Source organism: Dryobates pubescens, chromosome 2 (assembly GCF_014839835.1).
Source record: "Dryobates pubescens isolate bDryPub1 chromosome 2, bDryPub1.pri, whole genome shotgun sequence".
NCBI lineage: Eukaryota > Metazoa > Chordata > Aves > Piciformes > Picidae > Dryobates > Dryobates pubescens.
Window position 1 is genome coordinate 57081538 of NC_071613.1, and position 24825 is coordinate 57106362.

The 24825-nt window shown below is 48.7% G+C and overlaps 1 protein-coding gene across 1 annotated transcript in view; it reads left to right on the plus strand.

Moving 5' to 3' along the window:
* Positions 1-24825, plus strand: part of LRP1B (LDL receptor related protein 1B) — a 642156-nt gene that overhangs the window by 198489 nt on the left and 418842 nt on the right. Inside the window, exon 4 of the mRNA XM_054173601.1 lies at positions 1986-2123. Coding sequence (XP_054029576.1) covers positions 1986-2123 — 138 coding nt within the window. The remainder of the gene's footprint in view (positions 1-1985; positions 2124-24825) is intronic.

Here is a 24825-nt window from a genome sequence, read left to right on the forward strand (position 1 = left end):
GAGACAGTTACTCTGTTTCCTGAGCTACACAGCACTGCAGGAGCAGCCCTGCTCCCACCCTCTCCACTCTCCAAGCAAGGTCCTGGTAGGAGGGTTGGAAGCACTGAGATGCTGTATGGCTGTGATTGCATCCAGGAGTTTTGACTGTTTTGGCACCAAGTGGCAAGGCTGGGAATCACTGTGCCTCTGGAAGGGAAGAAAAGACCCCATCCATCTTTCATACTCTCAGCAGTGATGCTCTGATGCAAAATACAGCCAGAGGGTTGTGAAGGAGAGCACTTTCCAATTCCTTCCCCCAGAGGTCTTGATAAGGCTGCCAGGAGTGGCTGTCTGCTAAAGGGAGAGGGAAGAGGAGTAAACAAGAGAAAAACCTCCTCATCTTTATTTGTGTTAGGCACTGTGGGGAGTGCAGCAGCTGGGGAGGGAGGATGCTGGGGTGCCAGATGTGCTGCTTCAGTGGCACCAGGACTTGACTTTGATGGAGGTGGCAGGAGCGGTGGGCAGGGAGGCCTTGGGGTGTGCTGTTTCATTCCACTGATACTGGATGAGTGAAATCTTACTTGCTGCAGGCAGAACAGGTCTCATAGAACCAGCATTACTTGTTGGACCAGAGATCATCAGCCCTTGGATCATCTTTGTGGCCCTCCTCTGGACTCCCTCCAACTGAGCGGTCAGGATGGGGTCCCAAAGGGAGCAATCCCAGGGTCCTTATCCTCTCCCTGGCATCCTGCACTGGGCAGTGTCAGCTGCAGGCTCCTGGGCTGCAGGAGCAGTTTCTCTGATCAAATGCAGCCCTAAACCCAGACCATTTCTATGTCACTTCAAAAATACCTGCAATCCTTTATACAGCACAATAATGAACCTGAGTGCTGTGCCCATTGCTCCTGGGGTGAGTCATGGTGTGACTCAGGGTATGATATTCAGCAGCCAATTCAGGATTTTATGGTGCTTTGTCACATTCACACAGCTTAATTTTAGCATCTGTGAGCCACCTGGGATTTGGCAAACAATCCTTCATGACCCATTGATTGCCTTTTAATTGCACCCATCCTTCCTTGCTGATTTGGACATCCAGTGAGGCCAAGTCCTGCATCTGGGAAAGAACAATCCCCTGGACCAGGATGGGCTGGGGGCTGCTCTGTTGGAGAAGAGCTCTGGGGAAAAGGACCTGGGGGTCCTGGTGGACAGCAGGATGCCCCTGAGCCAGCAATGTGCCCTTGTGGCCAAGAAGGCCAAGGGCAGCCTGGGGTGGATTAGAAGGGCTGTGGGGAGAAGGTCCAGAGAGGTTCTCCTCCCCCTCTGCTCTGCCCTGCTGAGGCCACAGCTGGAATATTGTGTCCAGGTCTGGGCCCCTCAGCTCAAGAAGGACCTCAGGGAACTGCTTGAGAGAGTCCAGCACAGAGCCACAGAGCTGCTGCAGGCAGTGCAACATCTCCCTGTGAGCACAGGCTGAGGCAGCTGGGGCTTGGAGCTGGGAGCAGAGGAGCCTGAGGGCTGCCCTCATTGCTGGGGATCAAGATGTGCCAGGCTGGAGCCAGGCTCTGCTCAGGGCTGTCCAAGGACAGCACAAGGGGCACTGGGGGCAAGCTGGGGCAGAGGAGGTGCCACAGGAACAGAAGGGGAAACTTTGTCCCTTTGAGGGTGGCAGAGGCCTGGAGCAGGCTGCCCAGAGAGGTTGTGGAGTCTCCTTCTCAGGAGCCCTTCCAACCCCCACTGGATGTGTTCTGTGTGCCCTGCCCTGGGTGACCCTGCTCTGGCAGGGAGGTTGGACTGAATGATCTCTGGAGGTCTTCTCCAAGCCCTACCATGCTGTGCTGCTGTGGTTGCAGCTCTCCTAAATGCAGCATTGCTGCTGCACTCCAGCTGTGAGCCAATGCACGGAGTGCTGCCCTCAGCTTCGCAGCCCAAGTGCAACGGAGAACATGCTTTGCCTTCCTGTAGATATCCAAATATGTCTAAGATTTCTTCCCCACTGTGTTTTTCAGGTCCTGAGGAAGCAGATTTCAAGTGCAGCCCAAACTATGTGGCCTGCATTGGCACAAGGAGATGCATTCACTTGTCCCAGCTCTGCAATGGTGTTTACGACTGCTCGGATGGCTCTGACGAGGGAGTGCACTGCAGGGGTGAGTGGATGTGCTGGGGACAGAAGGGCTTTCACCTGCAGTGTTCTGCTGTGGGTCTTTATTTTGGTCTCAAAATCCTAAGAAGCCCAACACTTTCTTGTCTTTAGGAGTACAGGCAAAAGTCAGTTGGCAGAGGCAAGTTTTCAGCTATGTTTTAAGTTAATTTGAGAAGGATTTTTTGTGTGGAGCAAATGCAAGCAAGAGGCTGGGATTCACTGCCTGACTTCAACAACTGCTAACTGTGTGATGGAAGTGCTTCTCCCAAAGAAGCATGAAGGAGCAAATGTCGAGCACCACGCTCTTTGCCAGAATGTTTTCCCTTGTAACTTCAATTTAAGCAAAAAAAGCCAAGTGGAGGCTGAGAAATAGATCAGGTCAGCTGTGAGCATTGTGCCAAGCCAAAAGCTTGGGGGTTGGGGGAATTTATTCTAATAACTGGCTGTTTAAAGGTGTAGTTGCCTGGCCCTGTGTGGTGGTGCCCAGGGACAGCACAAGGAACAACAGGGACAAGCTGGAAGCCAGGAGGTTGCACCTGAGCATGAGGAGACACTTGTGTATGGTGAGGGTGGCAGAGGCCTGGAGCAGGCTGCCCAGAGAGGTTGTGGAGTCTCCTGCTCTGGAGCCTTTCCAACCCCCCTGGATGTGTTCCTGTGTGCCCTGCCCTGGGTGCTGCTGCTGTGGCAGGGGGCTTGGACTGGATGAACTCTGGTGGTTCCTTCCAGCCCCTAACCCTCTGTTACTCTGGCAGTGTGAAGTCTGAAGGGCAAACTGGTGAAGGTCAGCTGTTAATGTCTCAGCTCTGCTCCTCAGAAGATGTATTAAGGTCTGCCTGGAGGATAGTTATAAGGCTGCCACATTAAGCCCCAATCTTGGATACTCGGAGTCATTATCATGTCAGTTATTCTTAATCAATAGACTCCACTGCTAGGTAAATGATTGTTGATGGTGCTCAACAGATGGTGTGTTCAAAACCAGCAACTCAAGGACAGGTCCTGGGACTTGTGCTACAGTCCAGTGTGACAATCTGGGGCAAAAGACAAAATTAATGGAAGAGTTCAGAAAGTTGAATAAGAATGTAAAACTTCACGTGGGCAGATTGCCAGGACTGTCACACTGAAATCTAAGCCTCACCAAAAAGAAGGGGTAGCTAAAATGAATCATTAATACAAGAAATCAAATACTTTTCTGGGGTGGAGGGGGGAAGGCCATCTGGAATGAATGGGTGAAGTGCTGCTGGTTTCACAAAAGGACAAGGAGTTGTTTTTACAGAAGCAGGTGAGGATGCAGGGCTGGCAGCAATGTTGGACAGGGCTCAGTTACACTGATAGGAGTCAGTTCTTCTCTTGAAGGCTCAACTGTTGTGTAGGCCTCATTCAATGAGCAATATGCAGAGGGAGATTTTGTGTCAGTGTATTGATTTGAGCAACCAAAAGACCCCAGCAGCAACAGGCCAAGGGGGAATGGTTTGAAGCTGAGGCAGAGCAGGGTTAGAGTGGAGCTGAGGAAGAAGTTGTTCAGCAGGAGGCTGCTGAGACTCTGGCCCAGGCTGCCCAGGGAGGCTGTGGCTGCCTCCTGCCTGGGGGTGTTGCAGGCCAGGCTGGATGAGGCCTTGAGCAGCTGAGTGTAGCTGAGAGGTGTCCCTGGGCATGGTGGGGAGGGTGGAGCTGATGAGATCTGAGGTCCCTTCCACCCTGAGCCATTCTGTGATTGTGCTATTAGAGGACACATTTCTGTGTGCACCACCCTTGTATCAACAAAGGCAAAGAATACAGTGAAGCATGAATGTAAATGATGATCACCTGAAAGAATAAATGCTGATCCCCTGGTCTGATGCTAGCAGCTGCCACTAATGTGTCACTGTGCTGTGTTCCTCTGTAGTAGCTACTTGGTGTGGGAGCAGCAGAGCTGTCAGTGTTCTCTGTGTGCATCAGAACTGGAGTCAAAAGCTACAGAGGGGATTAAAAACCCAAGCCAAATAGTTAGCTTTTGCTTGATGCTGGTATCACAAATGACTGCCTGTTCCTCGTGAATTAGCATTGTCCATATGGAATTTTTGATCAAGAGGACAGGAGGAGTTGTAAATATTTAATTGCAAACAGTTGACAGTGTTAAAATAGTCATTGCTAAGTGGCTCTGGCTGTGCAGACCTGGCACAGGCTGGGCACCAGGAAAATGAGTTGTGATGTGAAGCACGGGGGTGTGACCATAGCAAAGGCAATCATTGGTGTGCAGGTCACAACTTCACAGGTGTGGAAGATTCTAGTAACCCTTCAGAGCCTGTGGTGTAGAAGCATTCAGGAATAAGCTGGACAGGAGCAGGCAGTGTGAGCTTGCAGCCCAGAGGCAAATCACAACCTGGGCTTCATCCAAAGCAGCATTGCCAGCAGAGCCAGAGAGGTGATTCTGCCACTTTGCTCTGCTCAGACCTCACCTGGAGTGCTGTGTGCAGCTCTGGAGCCCTTAATGTAGGAAGGACATGGACCTGATGGAGAGGCTTCAGAGGTGGACCACGAAAATGACCACAGGTTTGGAGCAACTCTGCTATGAGGACAGGCTGAGGGAGCTGGGGGTGTTCAGCCTGGAGAAGAGAAGGCTCTGGGGAGACCTAATAGCAGCCTGCCAGGACCTGAAGGAGGCTACAAGAAGGATGGAGAGAGACTGTTTGCAAAGGCCTTCAGTGATGAAAGGAGGGACAATAGCTTCAAAGTAGAGCAGAGCAAATCTAGATTGGATGATAGGAAGAAGTTCTTCACTATGAGGGAGGTGGAAGCCCAGAGCAGGTTACCCAGGCAGGTGGCTGAGGCTCCTTCCCTGGAGATACTCAAGTTGAGGCTTGATGAGGCCCTGGGCAGCCTGATCTAGTTGGGGATGTCCCTGCTGGCTGCAGAGGGAGTTGGACTAGATTGTGGCATATTCCCACACTAGATGACCTTTGAAGGTCAGACCATTCTATAACTAGGTTTTCTTTCTCAGATTTTAAGATTCTTGTGTTGATTCCTTTTATTATGGTCTTTGGAGCTATATTCAGACCTGCACCTTTCCCTGGCCAGGTACAAATATGCTGCTCTCTGCAGTGTGGAAAGGTAATGTGTGTGAGATTGCAAGGCAAGAGCAGTAAATGCAATGACATTGCTGTCTCCTCATCTTTTATTTGAGGCACATGTGCATTTTTTGCTGGTGGATGTAATGCATAAATTCAGGAGGCGTTGTGGCACCACGGAATAGAAAGTGGTTTGTTGGTTCACATGAGGTGTTTCAGTGTCCTTCAGAGCAGAAAGGGTGCATGTTTCACTGAAACTGGATACAATTGTGCAAAGAGATCTGGGTTTGGTCACTTTGGAGTCTTTACTGGTTTGTTATTTACTAAGGAATGCTTGAGAGAGGCTGAATGAGCAAGGGATCAATGTCCTAAACCCTCCCATGAGGCATGTAGTGGCCCTGGAGCTGCCCAGCACTCTGAGATTCACCAGGCAATTTCAGCACCATCCAGTCCTGCTAAGTGTAGGAGTCAGTGCCCATCAGCTGTGCAGAGAATCACAGAATCACAGAATTAACCAGGTTGGAAAAGACCTTTGAGATCATCAAGTCCAACCTATCACCCAACACCATCTCCTCAACTAAACCATGACACTAAGTGCCTCATCCAGTCTTATTTCAAACACTTCCAGGGACAGTGACTCCACCACCTCCCTGGGCAGCCCATTCCAATGGCCAATCACTCTTTCTGTGAAGAACTTCTTCCTAAGATCAAGCCTAAACAGCTTGAGACTGTGTCCTCTCATTCTGTCACTGGTTGCCTGGGAGAAGAGACCAAAGCTTCCCTCCTACAATTCTTTTTCTGGGAGAAATCTGCCTTTGGTTGGAGACACAACAACATGCTTTCTTCCCACCAGATCCCAGGTGCACAGTCTTGTGCTGGATCTCTGGGTAAAGGTGGGCTTCACCTTGCTACAGCCTCAGCTCTAGCCACATTCAGCCTCCCTGGCAGTTCTGCTAGCTGAAGTCCAGGTCCCTGCTGTACTCACTTGGTAAAGGCTTGGTAAAGCGCAGATAAAATTTACCAGTGCCAAAACTAGACTCAAGTTTGAGTAGTTCTGGTAGAGGACAGATCTGCAGCCACTCTTAAGTTTCTTTCATAGCTCTTCAGGTTACTTTTCCAACCAGGTCTGTATTTCAGTTGCATTTTGAGCCACTTTTAAAGCTCAGACAAGTGATGAGCTGAGAAGTCTTCTGCAGCAGGGAAACCACCAAATTATTGCAAGCTGAACAATTTAGCTCTAAGTCTCTCCTTCCCATAGTTCATCCCAGTCCTGGATGAAGCTGCTGGGAGCATCCCTGATAGGCCACTGGGCCTGGGGCTGGCTGTCATCAGTTAAATATCCTATGTCTACAGCTAGCTCCAGCCACTCATTTTGTGGTCTTTGTAGGTTAAAATACCTCATTTACTGGATGTTAGGAAGAAATTCTTCATAGAGAGAGTGATTGCCCACTGGAATGTGCTGCACAGGGAGGTTGGTGGAGTCACCATCACTGGAGGTGTTTAGGAGGAGACTTGATGGGGTGCTTTGTGCTATGGTTTAGTTGATCAGATGGTGTTGGGTGATAGGTTGAACATGATGATCTTGAAGGTCTCTTCCAACCTGGTTTATTCTGTTCTGTTCTGTTCTATTCTGAAGGCTTTAGGAACAGCTTAAACAAATATCCATTATGGATTAGAGAGAGTAACCTGGCCTTGAGTACCTAAAGGATTAGGTGTAGCCTTAATTTCTAGAGAAGTACAATCACTGTGAAGCTTAGACATAATTTTTTCATCTATAGCTCTGCAGAGGTGATCTGAAAAGGTTTATAAATCAGTAGTTCATATATATAGATACGTGTAGATGGATGTGTGCATGTATATATGTGGCAAAAAAAGTGAAGGTAATATGTCAGACTTAGCTTTTGGTCTATCTCTCAGTTAGAGCAGTAGAAAACTAGAACTCTCACAGAGCATAGAAATGTCCTTTTTCACTTAACTAACTTAAGGGATGAGTTATTATTAACAGCTGCAAGGAATAGCTATGCTAAAATTCTGGATATTCCAGTCCTGAGATACTGAAAGAAGGCTGGGAAAAAAGAAATGCTACCAAAAATACTCTGCATATCTTTGGCTTGTGCCCATTTATCATCAAGTGGAACATTTGGGGAGTGATTACTGAGAGGCAAAATTGACATCGTGTTAAGAGGCTCAGGTAAGAGCCCAGTGAAAGGACTGATTACAAACTGCCAGTGTGAGCTTCCTGGTTGCACACTGCCAGTGTGTGTTTCCTGGTTGCACACTGCCAGTGTGAGTTCCAAGCTGCAGTGTATTTTGCATTGTGCTGCAGCACCCATGGCACTCCCATGGCCTGTGCTGTGTTGTGCAGTGACAGCATTACTAGTCTGCGTGTCCGCTCCTCTGGTGGGCACATCCAGTGCATTTGGATCTCATGAAGGAGCCCTCTGTCACAGCCTTGACATGGGTTATGCTCTGTCCCTCTTTGGTTTGAGGACAGAGAAGCCAAGGGTTTGAGAGGGGAAGGCAGGAGGGCCATAGGGGTTCCCTAGAAGTCTACTTCTTTGTCTTCATACTTGAGCTAAAGCACTGCAATGGGAAGAGCTGAGCAGGTTCTTGAGGACACTCTCTAGTCACTGTGACCTGTTAAATACCAATAGCACCTAGCCAGAATCCCAGCTCTGTGGCATGCAGGAGTCCCATGGCATGGCTCAGGAGGGTTTGAAGGCCAGGCTGGATGTGGCTGTGAGCAGCCTGCTCTAGTGTGAGGTGTCCCTGCCCATGGCAGGAGGTTTGGAGCTGGCTGATCCTTGAGGTCCCTTCCAACCCTGACAAGTCTATGATTCTGTGTCATGTTTAGAACAGGACCATGGTGGTTCAGAGGCCCAGTCAGTCGTGCTGGGAGATCAGTGGCTTGTGTGCAGGGCTATGCAAACCCAGGGAACACAGCTCCAGTCAGTGCTGTAGGGGGATGCCGTGGATGGGCTGGGAAAGCTTTGCTCTGCTTTCCAAGGGCTGAGGTTTGATGGTATTTCTCGTTGCCTGCTGTTGCTGTTTTGAGGCTGCCCTCTATAGAGGAAAGAAAACAAATATTGAAGCTCTTAGGATGAGCATCTCCTTTCAGTTTAACTCAACAGTTCTTATTACCTTTCTGTTGATTAGTGCATGTAGTTAGCAGATTGTTTCCCCCTGTTACAGCTAACAAAACTCTGCAGGGAATTCTCTCATGTAAGAAATGTCAAAATGCTCCTTTGTGCAGATGAATTTCAGATACTTTCATGAAGATAAATACTCTGGACATCATCTCTGTGTCAGGAGTTCCAGCTATAGATATATATATATGTCCAAAAAACCCTGACACTCATAAACTCACCTTGCCAGCAGGAATTGTAGCTGCTGCCTGGCTCCCATTAGTTCACATCCTGGAGGATATTTTACCTGCACTTTCAAGATACAGGCACTGAAGACAGGTTTTCAGGGGGGAGAGAGTAAGGCCTGACACCAAATGGCTCTGAAACATCCACGAGCCTGAGGCATCAAGGTTTATCTTCAGCTGTAGCCACCAACACTTGGGGTGCAAGGGAGAGCGTAGACACCCTGGAATCTTGTTCAGAAGGAGTCATGTTTTCCCAGTTCCCTTTTGAAGGATGTTTTGTGTTGGGTTTTGGTGGTGTTTTGTTTCTTTTCAGATGTAAAGGTCATTTGAAGTGTAGACCTGCAGTGTAACAATTCAATTCGTATTTCCTACACTAACTAGTTGCAAAATTACAGTTGGTGAGGCAAAATGCATCTGAGGCACCTGCCCATCGATACAAGACAAGACTGTTGCATTGCTGTTGCCTCTTGATCCAGTGCCATCACTTGCCTCTTCTGTGCTGAGTGCTTTAAAACGTTTGGGCAACATTTGGTGTTTGACATGAGGAAGGAAATTAAGTGAAAGGCACAGGTGCTGAAAAATGCACTTCTGGTCATCCTAAAGCTACTCTTCAAGTCAACCTAAATTTGCAGAATGGTATCAAATGGAAGATAGGAGAGGGGAAGAAGAAAGAAAAAAGCAAATGCTAAGGCTAACATCACATCACTTGTCTGCAGTGCAGTTGGCACTTTTCTGCCCCCAGGAGTCCTCAGCCAGGCTAAATTATGACACTTGGTTTCAAGTTCCTTCACTCTCTGCCTGGGAGAATTTGACTTCCCAGCTCCTTATCTTCCCTAGGTGAATAAACAAATGAGCAAATGTGCTGTGTGGGAGTTGCTTTGGCTCCTCCTGGCGTGTTTCCCTGTGGAATAAGCAGCTAAACATTTGTTTTAGCAAACAGTTGAAGGTCCAGGCTGAGCATGAGCCAGCAGTGTGCCCAGCTGGCCAAGCAGGCCAAAGGCAGCCTGGCCTGGATCAAAACCAGTGTGGCCAGCAGGAGTAGGGCAGTGATGGTGCCCCTGGACTCAGCCCTGGGGAAGCCACAGCTTGAGCACTGGGTCCAGTTCTGGGCACCACAGTACAGGAAAGACATTGAGGTGCTGGAGGGTGACCAGAGAAGAGCAATGAGGCTGGGGAGGGTTTGGAGGGCATGATATGAGGAGAGGCTGAGGGAGCTGGGGTTGTGTAGTCTGGAGAAGAGAAGGCTGAGGAGAGACCTCATTGCTCTCTGCAGCTACCTGAAAGGAGGCTGGAGTGAGGCTGGGGTTGGTCTCTTCTGCCAAGCAACCAGCAACAGGACAAGAAGAGATGGGTTTGAGTTGTGCCAGGGCAGGGTTAGGTTGGACATGAGGAGAAACTTCTTTACTGGGAGAATGATGAGAGATTGGGACAGGCTGCCCAGGGAAGTGGTGGAATCACATCCCTGGAGGGGTTCCAGAAGCTGTAGATGTGGTGCTTCAGGACATGGCTTAGTGGCCATGGGAGTTGGGTTATGGTTGGACTCCATGATCTTCAAGGTCTTTTCCAGCCTTAGTGATTCTGTGATTTTAATTCTCATGGCACAGAGTCAATTCTGACCTCACAGTGTTCCCATCTTTGAATGAGATGTGTGTTGCTGACCAGCATGGGCAAGTTCTGGGAGTTGGGGTAGGTGTAGACCCCTCTGGAGTACATCTCTGGCTGTACACAATGCTCACCTGCCTGTCCTGTCCATATGGCCTGCACTGCATCCTGCCTTTTCACACACCACAACTGAGGGCAGGAAAGGAGGAAACCAAATACCTTTTTCTTCCATGAAAGGACTTCTTTTTTCTTTACTGCATCCCACTTCTTTCATTTAACAATTTTAATTCCATGAAACTGTTTAATCCATACAAAAAGTCTGAGCCACTTTCAGATTGTGCAATATAGTTCAAACAACTAACAGCCACCATCCTTTTTTACTCTCTGGCAAACAAGTCGAGGTGTCAGCAGCAATTTTAAGTGAGATTGATAATATTCAGGGGTGTAAAGAAGTTCTCTTTGACATTTGTGAGTAATAGCTCTTGGTCTTCTACTCAGAAGCAAAACCATGCAGAGAGCATACAGAAAGTGATTTTCAGGATTCACTGTTTCCTCTCTGAAAGAGTTCAGTCTTCTTTTGTCAACAGAGGCCTGTGCTGAGATAGTGTGACTTAGTCTTCAGCTGACAGCAGTGATGCCTCTCATTTATGTATCTCACGGTGGAAAGCAGTGTGAGATGAAATGGAAAGAGTTAAAAATGGTGGGAGAAAGAAAGGAAGAAAAAGAAGTGGTGCCATGGGGAAGTACAGACAGGAAATGGCAAGGAAAAAGAATCACTGGAAGCAGTGAAGTAAGAACAGAAGCTGGGGAAATACAGGGGGCAGTCAACACCAAAGTTCACTGTAATCCTTCATAGCAGTAAAGCAGACCTGGTTGAAGTCAGTGCTCTCTGTTTGGAGCTCTGTGTGTCAGAGAGGAGGGATCTGGCCCCACTGCACTCTTGTGGAAGAGAGCAGGACTCTTACAGGAGACTGAGGATATTTCCTCTCTCGTGGAAATGTCGAAAGCAGCACTGCTGTGTGTGCAGTGGCATCAATCTGTATGGCTCAGCAGCCTCTCTTTCTGGGGCTGACTCTGCCCTTTTGTGTGGCTGGCTGTTGGCGTTGGGCCTTTAGAACATAACAGAGCTTACCAAGGGTGCTCCACACCCCACTTCTCTTACCAGCAGGATAGCACACAACATAGTGGTGCCATGGCCTAGTCATGAGGTCTGTGGACACAGGTTGGACTCGATGAGCCTTGGGGGTCTCTTCCAACCTTAGTTACACTGTGATACTGTGATAGGGAAAAGGACCTGGGACTGTTGGCCTGCTGAACATGAGCCAGCAGTGTGCTCAGGTGGCCAAGAAGGCCACCAGCATCCTGGCTTGGATCAGGAGCAGTGTGACCAGGGGACTATGGAACTGACCATGCCCCTTTTCTTGGCACTGATGAGGCTGCACCTCAAATGCTGCATTCAGTTTTGGGCCCCTCACTACAAGAAGGACATTGAGGCTCTGGAGTGTGTCCAGAGAAGGGCACACAGCTGGTGAAGGGTCTGCAGAACAGGTCTGGTGAAGAGCAGCTGAGGGAACTGGGGTTTTGCAGTCTGGAGAGGAGGAGGCTGAGGGAAGACCTCAGTCTCTACAACTCCCTGAATGGAAGTGAGGTGGGGGTTGGGCTCTTCCCCCAGGTAACAAACAACAGTTTGAGAGGAAATGGCCTCAAACTGTGCCAGGTGAGGTTAAATTGGACATTAGGAAGAGTTCCTTCACTGAAAGCATGGTTAAGCATTGGTAGGGGTTGGAAAGGCCCTCCAGGGATCACCCAGTCCAACCCCCCTGCCAGAGCAGCACCACCCAGGGCAGGGCACACAGGAACACATCCAGGTGGGGTTGGAAAGTCTCCAGAGCAGGAGACTCCAGCACCATTCTGGGCAGCCTGCTCCAGGCCTCTGCCACTCCATCACGATGTCCTCTGCTCAAAAGAAGAGTATTTTTTGTCATGCAACTGTTGTGTAAGGCTGCTGGAGAGGTACTGGCTGCTCTCTGAGAGTCTCTTGTTAACTGTGGGCTGTGCTAGGAAATCAAACTCTCTGAAGCTACACTTGGAATCTTTCTGAAATATTATTTGTCTGGCCAGTCATTCTTTCCATCCATTTGCATGCAGCAAGGTATTAAAAGTGCTGCTTGGGAGAGAAGATCTCTTAAACCTGGGATGGATTAATGGAACAGTGAAGCAGTGTCTGCTTTCCCATTTGCTCAAAGCAAGTGAGGACCACTACAATAAAAAAATATTAAAAAAGAGGAGGAATTAGCAGCAGAGCAGGTTATGATTCCAAAAATAGGTTTCTCTGATGCACAGTGACACTTCCCTGGCCCTGTCCTGGTGCAGCTTGGTTTCCACACTCATGTGAGGTTCCACAAGAGCTGATGTGGTGTTCCCAGAGCCAGGGCAGCCAGAGGGAAATGCCTCTGTTCAAAGAAAAGATTAATTCCCAGCAACTGAAGCCCCAAACACCTCTCTTCCCTCTGCTACAGAAGGTCAAAATCCTCCCTCGTCCAAGTCTCTGAATGGCCTCACAGCCTTCAGGTGTCTCAGCCAAGCCTCCCCATTTGGTAGTGTCAGCAAACTTGCTGAGCAGACACTTTGTCTGTCCGTCTGTCCCCCCATCAGTGCCACTGATGAGGATGTTGAACAGGACCAGACTCAGCACTGATCCCTGGGGGATTCTGCTGGTTACAGCTCTGCAGCTGGACTTGGCAGCTGGCTGACCAAGGAGTGGAAAGGGCTTGTTGGTTTGCATTAGCATGAGCTACACTCATCTCCAAGTGAAGTCATGTGAATGAAATGCAGTCCCTGGTAAGGGACACATCTGCAGGCCCTTGCTTCTGGCTTCAGCTGGGAAAGTGCTTCCCACATCTTTCTTTTCCCCTCATGAAGGCACAGCTGTGCAGCTAGGAACTTGTCAAAGAGGGAGATGTGGAGTTCTAGACTGCAGAAAGAATGTGTCTGCCTTCAGAAGGAGTTCTTGCAGGCAGCTACATCTGAGGGAGATTCCTTGTGGCCTCTTGGGGGCATTTGTCGTGGTGGAACCCTGGAACAAAGCTCTTAGCTTAGTAAATCCTTGCATCTTCTAGACTGGTTGCAACTCCATTCTGAGGGTGAGCAGGTCACTGACTCCATATAACCTGAAAGCTTTGAGTTCAACAGAAGTTGCTGAGGGCTTCCTTGCAGGTTCTCTTGGTTGGTTGCTGGGGATGGTTTTTTATCATGTCTTGTTCCTTGCCACAGGTTTTGCTGCTTTTGGATCACTACTGCTGCCTGCTGTGGGACTTGTTTGGGGGGCTAAAGAGCAGTTTTAGCCAAGCTCATTCTCTCCCAGCTTGTACACATGCCAACTGGAGTTCTCTCCTCCTCATACCCTACCCATGGAGAGGGAGAAGGGAGAGCAGGCAGCCACAGACCTACTACCTTCCCCTACTAACCTAAGCCACTCTATCACCCCATGGGTTTTTCCATTTGATTTCTTTCTTACCTCAACCCATCTGTGCTATTTTTAAAGCACTGTGTGTCACCAGCTGCAGTGCAATTTGCTTTTAGAGTATAGTGCTAGAATTTCTCGAGTCTCCTCAGAGAGTCATCTGAAGATGGATGTTTTCAAGGCAAAAAGAAACAAAAGAGAGAGAGAGAGACATAATCCAAACACTGCAGGAAAAAGCTTTTTTATTTAGTCTTTGGAGGTTAATTGGAATTCATCATTTCAATTCATATTTCTTGTCCAAAAGGAGTTGATTGAAAATATTCACATAATAACAATAGAAAATAAATTCATTTTTGTTTAAAGTGTTAAAATTTGAAGGTATTTGGTAACATGAAGAAACTCAAGAGATGTATTGGTGTGCTGGAAAGACACAGAAAGCTCTAATTAGTCTGTATGAAATGGACTCCTTGGCACATGAGGCAATTGCCTCTCATCCTAGCAGCCATCTTTGCTGTCATTTGTTATTTTCCTTCCTTTCCCCCCCCTCCATAGCTGGTTTGTCAAGGAGTAGAAGTTTTCTATCACAGAGAAAAACCTGTCTTGATACAGGGAACCTGATCTGTGTCTTGAGCCCCTTGGTACCAAGGCACTAATTATTACCATCCAATAATTCTAACTAGTCACACCAGAGACAGCTCTGACACACACCAAAAACCCTGGGTGGATCAGAAGGGCTGTGGGGAGGGAGTCCAGAGAGGTTCTGCTGCCCCTCTGCTCTGCCCTGCTGAGGCCACAGCTGGAATATTGTGTCCAGTTCTGGGCCCCTCAGCTCAAGAAGGACCTCAGGGAACTGCTTGAGAGAGTCCAGCACAGAGCCACAGAGCTGCTGCAGGCAGTGCAACATCTCCCTGTGAGCACAGCTGAGGGAGCTGGGGCTTGGAGCAGAGGAGCCTGAGGGCTGCCCTCAGTGCTGGGGATCAAGATGTGCAGGGCTGGAGCCAGGCTCTGCTCAGGGCTGTCCAAGGACAGCACAAGGGGCACTGTGGGCAAGCTGAAGCAGAGGAGGAGACACAGGAACAGAAGGGAGAACTTTGATCAGTGTGAGGGTGGCAGAGGCCTGGAGCAGGCTGCCCAGAGAGGTTGTGGAGTCTCCTGCTCTGGAGCCTTTCCAACCCCCCCTGGATGTGTTCCTGTATTATCCTGCTGTGGCAGGGAGGTTGGACTTGATGATCTCTGGAGGTTCCTTCCAAGCCCTAGAATTCTGTGCCTCTGTGCTGTGTAAGGGTACAGGGGAAAGGCAGTTGGTTATGAGATGGAGTCAGGGGTAGTTCCAAATGCAATCAATGGGACTGCTCTGCTCACAGCACTCAACAGGCTCTCCTCATGAGAAATTGTGCTAACAGGAGCTGACAAAATGTTGCCTGCTGTGCCTCAATTGGAAAACAGAAGAGTTTCTGTGAGATTTGATTGATTGGCAAACTGGGAGAAAGTTTGAGGGGTAAAACATGAAATACAGCCCAGACTCCAGACAAGTTGCCAGCAGTTCTTACTTAGCACTTAAGCCAGAGGAATCACAAGTGAAGGGATCATGTAAATGTTTGCTTTTTCTCCTTGGCTGAACACTTCATGCAATAAGAATCAGGGGCTACTTGGCTTTTAAGTTCCCATGATCTCTTTGTGGATTGAGAAGTTCAGCAGATGTTTCCCTGGTAGAGCCAAATGCTTTGTGGATTTGCATGGCTGAAGGCCTGCAGGCTGTTTGCAGGGCTGGTGTGTGCTCTTTCTCGTCCATTCACCATCCAACAGACACCAAAAGTGGCTGCTCTCATTGGAGCCGTGAAGTTCACTTCAACAGGGAGATGTCAGCAAGGAAAGGAAAGTGGCTTTCATCTTTTCATAGCAGCACAAACCCAGCCTGGTGTCGATAGGTGCCAGGAAAAGGTTGCACTCATTCTGTGTGGCTTTAAAGCAGCGATAGCTTTAGTGGAGAGCACTGCATCTGCACTGGTGGCTCATGGCAGGCAGCAATTACCATGTGGCTTACAGAGAGAAAATGATGAAGTTCCTAGGCACAGGAGTTAGGTATTTTAATCATTGACAGGAACACTTAAATCTATTTATCATGTTGTTGCTTGACTAATGTTCCATTGTTGGGCTGGATTTGCCAATGCATTCATTTGTTGCTTGTTGTTTTGTCACTGAATTATAATTTCATTATTCTCTGACCTTGTTTGTCCTTTGCTGACTCAATAGCAAGGTAAGGGTGGATGAAACCCTTTGGATAAAATAAAGACCAAGCCAAGCTTTTGTTTTTCAGTGAAACTGCAGGACAGTATAAATCTTTGTTGAGTTCAGCTGATTTTCTGTGGTGGTTGCAGCCATGCCCTCTGGCACAGCACCAAACACAGTGATGCAGTCCAACCTGGACAGCTACCCAAGCAGGCCAAAACAAAGGGGAGCCAGACATCTGCTCTGTGAGACCCCACCAGTGCTGCTGTCCCCAGCATGAGGACACAGAGCTGCTGGAGAGAGTCCAGAGGAGGCCACAAAGATGCTCCAAGGGCTGGAGCAGCTCTGCTGTGAGCACAGGCTGAGGGAGCTGGGGGTGCTCAGCCTGGAGAGGAGAAGGCTCCAGGGGGACCTCAGAGCTGTCTGCCAGGACCTGAAGGGATCCTGCAGGAAGGCTGAAGAGGGACTTTTGCTGAGGGTGTCTAGAGGCAGGCCAAGGGGGAATGGTTGGAAGCTGAGGCAGAGCAGGGTTAGAGTGGAGCTGAGGAAGAAGTTCTTCATCAGGAGGGTGCTGAGCCTCTGGCCCAGGCTGCCCAGGGAGGCTGTGGCTGCCTCCTGCCTGGGGGTGCTGCAGGCCAGGCTGGATGAGGCCCTGAGCAGCTGAGTGTAGCTGAGAGGTGTCCCTGGGCATGGTGAGGAGGTTGGAGCAGATGAGCTCTGAGCTCCCTTCAGCCAGCCTGAGCCATTGTGTGATTCTGACACTCAGAAGCCAGCTATGTTTCCTCTCTCTGAATGTCCTCACGTTTCTGTTATTGCTCCAGCAGTTATTTACAGCAGAATTAGTTGGCTTTTATTCAACTGCAAAATATCTGCAGCACCTTTCTTCCTGTGATGTGGTGCTCTGGACAGAAGGTGCAGGAGTGCTTCCCTTTTAGAGTCTGCCATGCACTCAGAAGCGAATCCAGCAGAGTAGTTCCTCAAGTGGGGCAGGGAATGTTTTGATGGCCTAGTTTCCAGCAGATAGGGAAAAGCTGATGCAAGGTTTTTGAAAACAAGAATTTGCTCTGCTCCAAAGTGTTTGGATTCTAATCTTCCTCTGAGTTCAAGGTTACTCTGGTGCACTGATATAATTTTCACTCACTCTTCCTATGTTACACCAACGTGGAGCCAGGAGTACTGCACAGACACCCTCAGATGGCTTCATCTCGAGCTGCAAATTCAGTTTACTCAGCATTCATATCTCAGTTTCTGCATCCAACCCCAGACCAAGTTAATCAATCTTTCTCCCCATAACTAATATTGTGATTGTGATAAGTAATGAGATAATGGATCTAGCATTTGTGTGACAAACTCTTCTTTGGGATCATCAGAAAAAACCCAGAGAGATCAGGAAACATTTCACTTCCAAGGGATTTTGTGTCATTGAAACTGGAATCCCATGAGGGCTGCGGAGAGGAGAGACTGCCCTGCCCTGCTCTGACAGCCTCCCAGATAACACATGCTGGGGATGAAGGAATTCCCCAGCTCACCAGGGTGAATATCTGTTTGCAGCCGTGGCTTCTCCCTGGTTGGTATCCTCTACTGCAGCAGGCACGTGAATGAATGCTTCTGTCTGCCAGCTCTGTCTGGCCTTCAAGGCTCGAGAGGAGGAGTCCACCCTCAACAGAAACAGCAGCTTTGTGCTTTTCTTAGGCTGTGTGCTGGTCTGCTCACTAACGATCAGGGCATGAACTCCTGCCTTCAGATCTGCAGCTCCTCACCTTACATTTGGATTCAGCTTCAAGCCAGTCCTGGAGGATGGTTGGTATTGTTGCTAGTTAACTGCCTTCCCCATCTGTGCATCAGCTGGGGGGATATCCTCCCAAATGAGAACAAACCTGGCAGCTCCTGGCAAGTTTCAAGCAGCTGTGTCCTATATAGGTAGAGTTTTGTGCGTGCTGCTGCTGAGAGGTCTGCAGACTATACCACCTCTGAGACTGTTGCCTTGCTCAGGGTGGATTGGGAATGTGGTGTGGTGAAGAGGAAATTAACAGCACAATGAAAGAAGAATGTTTGCTTTTAACAGCTCTTCTTTTATCTTCTTTTCAGAGCTTGTTTGTGCTTTATCTCCTCCATGTTATGGCAGAAGTTATGAATGTTGATGAGCCAATGCAGATCCTTAAGTACTCAGTCTAGCAACCCTTTTCCTATTCATCTGGTGGAAGATTGAGCTAGATTCAGCCCATTTTACACACTGTATTTCCTCAGACCTACAGAGTGGGGTTCTTGTGGCACAGAGAGGAATGTGTCTGGAACAGGATCACGTGTGTTCCACTTTTAGCCCATGTGTAACCTGCACCCATGTCCCTGGCTGTAGAATGGACACCAGAACTCGTGTGTCCCTGCATGGTGATGGGCTGAAGGTACAAATGCAGTACACTGGGCAGGTGGGTAAAAGCTGGTGGAGAATGGTTGTGGCAAAAGCCTCAGCAGTAACTGGGTGGTGGCCTGGCACTGCTCCTCCTGCCTCACAAGTGCTGCAGATATGTTGGAACCAGCACTAGACCTCCATGTCTCCAGTTAGCAAAACCCTTGGTTCCTGTGGTGTTTTATTCCAAAGTCCAGGCATGCAGTGTTCGTTATCCTGACTATGTTCTGTGAGGTCTGTATGGACTTAGCTTTCATTAGATGCTGTGTTTTATTTGATCCTGAGTTATCACCGTGAGAGCAACTAGGGCTGCTCTGACAAATTCCCTGCCTTCCACCCCAGATGTGGATGCATTTCAGTTTGAGGATGGCTCTCAGATAGCTTGCAATTACTTTCTGATCCTTTTGCCTGGGAGATTATTACTCTTCAGCACTGACCTGAATGTTTTTCTTACGTGTTAACACCGGTGCTTGGCACCTAGAAGCAAAATCGCGGGACAGAAGCATAACCAAGGAGCTGTGCTGGGAAGTGGTTATAAGAAACTGTTGTGCAATCCAAATGTCCTGCTCATCGTTCTGATCTTTAGGAGGGTGATACATTGCTCCTGTGCCAAGCTGCAGGGTTTGAAAGCTGCTCTTCTCCTCTTCACACATAGAAAGGAGAAGGCTTAGCATGCAGGTCTGTGTTTCATGGCCTCTCAGCAGCAGTCTCTTCAGTCCTCAGGCTTTCTTCCCCAAACACCATTTGATCTGCAGCGTGCAAATCACTTCCATAACGTTGGCTTTGTTTGTTTTCTGACTCAGCCTAATGAACAGGATTGTTCTCACCCAAATGAATGGCACATCAGAAGCAGTGCAACAGAGGTGTGCAGTGTTCCAGTGGAAAGGAGCTGGTATCAGCAAAAGCCCAACCGTGCATGGTCAGGAGGCAGTAAATGAAAGCAGGCTGGTTTTACACCACTTCTAAACAAAACTCTTATTCATTACTGCCCTCTCTGTGCTTTTGTCCTTTCTTCTGTGTTCTCCTCCTCCTTGGTATTGGCTTCTGGAAGAATAATCATCTTCTGCAGAAGAAGGGTTTGCAGTTTGTGATCAGAGTTCACACGCTCCCCGAAGAGCCCTGCGCCCTCCTCGCGTTCTGCCACCCTGGCCTAGAGGTGGAAGCAGACTTGCTTCATCCTGCACCTCATTGAGCTGAGTAATGAAGGTAGTGGAGAGCAGCCAAGGCATCCCAAAGCAGCCTCCATCCACTCTGCTGACTGATTTCCTGGTGCTTGTATATTCCTTTTTAAACCCCAGTCAGAAATAATCAGGTGTACTGTTGTAAATACCAGCGTGCTCTTGCTGTGGAGAGCTTGTGCTGGAAAATCTTTATTTCATGGAGGCTAAATTGCACTGAATATCCAGAGGTAGTCACTACCTGCTTCCACTGTTCCTGCTGGGGCTTTTTTATGAATTTCAAGGAAGCAATTCACAGTGCTTGAGTCACCAAAATTTAAGGTTACATGACAGCCTGTAAAAGCATTTCAGGCTCCCAGAGACTCTCCTGCGCTGTAAGAAAAGGAGTTAAACAGCTCATCATCGATTCCTAGAACTGTGGGCCTCAAGGATCAGGCAGTTCCAACCCCCCTGCCATGGCCAGGGACACCTCACACTACAGCAGGTTACTCACAGCCACATCCAGCCTGGGATGAGGCTTCCACCACCTCCCTGGGCAACCTGTGCCAGGCTCTCACCACCCTCATGGGGAAGAACTTCTTCCTAACACCCAATCTGAATCTCCCCATTTCTAGCTTTGCTCCACTCCCCCCCACTCCCTCCCTGACACCTTCAAAAGTCCCTCCCCAGCTTTCTTGTAGCCCCCTGCAGATACTGGAAGGCCACAATAAGATCTCCTCAGAACCTTCTCTTCTCCAGACTGAACAGCTCCAACTCTCTCAGCCTGTCTCCACAGGAGAGGAGCTACAGCCCTCTGCTCATGCTCTGGACATGTTCCAGCACCTCCAGATCCTTCCTGTAATAGGGGCTCCAGAACTGGACACAGAGCTCCAGGTGGGGTCTCAGCAGAGGGAGGAGAATCGCCTCCCTCACCCTGCTGGCTATGCTTCTCCTGATGCAGCCCAGGATGCTGGTTCTGTCAAGCTCCCTTCCTGTCTACTTGCCAGCAGGGATTCCCAGTACCCTCTTTGCCCCTCAAAGGCCAACAGAGCTGTGTGTTTGGCTTGGGTGCAGTGCAGGCAGTGGCTGGCAGTCCTGGGCAGGAGCATTAACCTTGGGAGTGACCCCTCCAGCACGAAGGGCAGAACTAATGGGGAGTGTGCTGCTCTAATATTCCATACTGCACAGAATTAGAATCTATTTTAATCATCTTCCATTTTTCTTGTGTCCTCCCCAACACTTACTCATATCAGATGAACTTTCTTGAAGGATGAGCTGTAGGGGCTTTTCTGGTATGAATTCTAACAGTTTTGTCTACAAAGCTGAAACTTTAAGGGCTACAAGGCTGAGGAGGGGTCTGGAGCACAGCCCTGTGAGGAGAGGCTGAGGGAGCTGGGGTTGCTTAGCCTGGAGAAGAGGAGGCTCAGGGGAGACCTCATTGCTGTCTACAGCTACCTGAAGGGGGGTTGTAGCCAGGTGGAGGCTGGTCTCTTCTCTCAGGCAAGCAGTGACAGAAGGAGAGGACACAGTCTCAAGCTGCACCAGGGGAGGTTTAGGCTGATGTGAGGATGAAATTCTTCCTAGAGAGATTGGCCATGGGAATGTGCTGCCCAGGGAGGTGGTGGAGTCACCCTCCCTGGATGTGTTTAAGAGAACACTGGATGGGGTGCTTGGTGCCATGGTTGAGTTGATCAGATGGTGCTGGGTGGACTTGATGATCTCCGAGGTCTTTTCCAACCTGGTTGATTCTGTGGTCCTGTAACTCTATAAAGAACATTTGAACTATTTCACTGCTGTTTTCCCTCCTGCATGGAGAGAGCTGCAGTCTGCTCCTCCTATCACAGAGTCATATCCTAGAATGGCCCAGGTTGGAAGGGACCTCAGCAATCATTTACTCCAACCTCCCTGCGTGGGCAGGGACGCCTCTCAGCTAGACTCAGCTGCCCCAGGCCTCCTGCCAAGGGAAGCTCATGGGGCAAAGGCACCATGCAGAGTCCTCTCTGGAGGATGCCTGGCTTCTTGCACTCGATTAGGGTGCATATGCTGGCTTCATTCTCCTAAAAGGTTTATTTCAGTTCAAGACCTACAGCCTCAAACAGAAAATGATTCCAGGTCTTACTTTCACACTTCCAGGCAATGTCTACTGTGTGTCCAGCACTTCTGATTTGAAGCTTCTCAGCCATCCTGCCCAGCCTTGGGGAGTACTCTGCTGCTTCACAGTGAAACATGCAAGGCAGTATTGTTATGTTTTAAGTTTCCCAGTTGGTTACAAAGCACATTTGTGTATTAAATCACAACCGAGCACCAGTCTGTCTCCCAGCCATGTGCTTGCTCTGTGCTCTCTTGCCATGTTGTGCAGTGCCTGGCTCTGGATAGATAATGTATGTCCCTATGTAGAAGTGCATATGATAACCTCTGAACACAGGTGGCTGTAAGTGGGTGTTGTGGTTGTTTTCACAGCACTCCCTAGCACCACTTAGGCATCTAGATTGCCCTGAAATAGATGACTGCTTTCCTGCTAACTCAAATGCAAATTCTTTATAGCCAGTTAAATCCAAGTCCTCATAAGAGACTCCTGATATTCCTCTCAATCTCCTTCAACCATTGCACTCCAAAGTGGAGTCCATTGATGCATACTCTCATTTACTCCTGACTGCATCTTAGATAAACATCTGCCCTGTCTTCTTTATCTCTAACCTCACCTTCATTGCAGTTCAAGGCACTTAAAGTATATCTCAGTCCTGGAGTCACTCTGACTCTATATGATCACAGCCACCTTTATATTAGTCACTATCCTGCTGCTACGTTTCCTTTAATATCAGCTTCACCTCCTGGAATAATTCCAGTTTCTAATTTTTCCTCTTGTGTTCTGACCCCCTCCTGCAGTGTTCTAAACCCCTGAGTGCTTCTTTTGCCCTCTCCCAGGTGTGCAGGAGGATGGGATCAGTTCCTTTATGCAGTGTAGCACCTGCACCTTCCTACCTGGCTGGTGAGTGCCATTACAAGTGCTTCACCCCTCACTGTTTGCAGTGGCTCCCTTTGCTGTGTGTCTTACAAAGGATGTCCCTGGCAGTGTGCTCAAGCTAGTGCTGAAATGGCAGCAGTTGTCATGTTTTCAAGGGAATGTCTCAGCTGAAATAGCTGCAGACCTCTGTCCTTCACTTTCTCCCTTTTGAAGTGGATCATCCTCTTCTCTCACCACATTTCAAGCTGTCCTGACTCTTTCCTGGTAAGTTTTAGTGTTTCAGAGCTCAGAAGCTTCTAAACTGCCTTTAGCTTAGTCTACATACATGTCTTGAGTTTAATCCACAGATTCATCTTTCCCCATTGTTTATCTTCAGAGTCTTCCTTCTTCTTGGATCATTCCCAGTGGTTTCTCAATAGTTGCCACTGAAACCACAAGAATTATTCCTATAAACTGCCCTTTTAGTTTGTAAGCCTTTTGCCTTTGCCTGCTCTTCTGCCTGCTCTAAAATTGCCACTGATTGTAAACAGGCTTCCAGGGGTACCTGAGACTTCCCAAGTGTCAAGGTGACATTGAGAGTCTTCTACCTCCTGTCTTTCCTCCAGGTCCCACCCAATGCTCATTCTAGACACAGGCAGAGTAATTATTGCAGCCAATTTAAGCTTAAAATGCATCTGCATTTAGTCTGAAAGGAGACAAGTTCCAGAGCAGGGAAGGAATTAAGATAATTGTATTTGTTGACTTATTGTAGTCTGGAGATACCAGCAGTGCAAAAGGTCAGGCTGAGGTTCTGATGGTGCTCCTGGAGACTTCAGAAAGGTTTCTGCTTTGTGTTAGAATGGTCTCAAGACTCAGAGTTGCCCTCAGGAAACAAAAGAATGATTCTCCAAAAGACCCAAAAGCTTGACTTAATCATTCTCCCAGGTTCTGGTGTCCCCAGCATGAGGAGGACACTGAGCTATAGGAGTTAATCCAGAGGAGGCCACAAAGATGATCCAAGGGCTGGAGCAGCTCTGCTGTGAGCACAGGCTGAGGGAGCTGGGGCTGTGCAGCCTGGAGAGGAGAAGGCTCCAGGGGGACCTCAGAGCTGCCTGCCAGGACCTGAAGGCATCCTGCAGGAAGGCTGCAGAGAGACTTTTGCTGAGGGTGTCTAGAGACAGGCCAAGGGGGGATGGTTTGAAGCTGAGGCAGAGCAGGGTTAGAGTGGAGCTGAGGAAGAAGTTGTTCAGCAGGAGGGTGCTGAGACTCTGGCCCAGGCTGCCCAGGGAGGCTGTGGCTGCCTCCTTGGGGGCATTCAAGGCCAAGTTGTATGATGCCTTGAGCAGCTGAGTGTAGTTGAGAGGTGTCCCTGGGCATGGTGGGGAGGTTGGAGCAGATGAGCTCTGAGCTCTCTTCCAAGCTGAGCCATTCTGTGATCCCAGTCAGACCACACTTTGAGAAGAGCTAGAAGGGTGTCAGACAATATTGTGATTATGGTGCTGGAAAAGTAGTTTATTTGCAGACTTTTGTTTCAGTTGGTGCCAGTGAAATTAATCACTGGGTTAATTGTCAATGCAGTTTGGCTGCCTGGCCCAGACCATGCTGCAGTACATTTTTATCATCACACTTTATCCATGCTGACAGGTTTATCCTCTTGGAGGCTGGAGCTTCACAAATGCTGTATCATTTATTATTTATGCTAACATGTTAAGTGAGTAGAAAATCCACTAAATATAAAAGCATGGCCTAACATCCCTCAGAGCACTGCCTGCCTGGGTGACCAGCCAGTGAGCTTTTTCTGCATCCTTTCAGGCCCACTTAGGCAACTTGTCTCCATAAATCTCTTCAGCATTGAGCCAGGTGATAAAATTGATGCCAGACATGACTATGCTGTTCATCACTGTACGTGTGAGTTTGTACACAAGCCCACTCCTCCCACTGCTAGGAGGTCTAAGTAGACAAATGTGAGAGATATATCCTGTGAAAGACTGCTGATCAATATATCTTCCAGTGCTTGGAAAATAAAGACTTCAGGTTAACAAATTGATGGAACTCTGCTGGTCTCTGGGAGGAAGAAACCCACACTGTGGAGCAGGCTGTGAATGTTGAGCGAGTGCAGAGTACCAGGGAGAGATTGTCAGGAAGTATCAATTAATGTAATTGCTAAGGAGTTTCTGTCCAGCTGTGCTCTCCTGCTATTGCAAAAGAGTCCCTGAACACTCCAGAAAACAGACAAATAAACCAAACCCAAACCAAACTAAAACACACCCCCCGCAAAACCACCCCAAAGCAAGCAAACAAAAAGCACAATTGGAAGGAAATGTTGACTGGGGAGTGGGGAGACTCTTCCCACCTCCCTTTTCCAAGGCAAATGATCCTTTTCCCCTGCTTGACAAGTGGTACTGAGCATCAACCTGCTGTGGCTTGCTTCCAAAAGCAACCAGAGCCCAGACCTTCGTGCTCGGTGTATAATGAGTGTATTTTGCACCA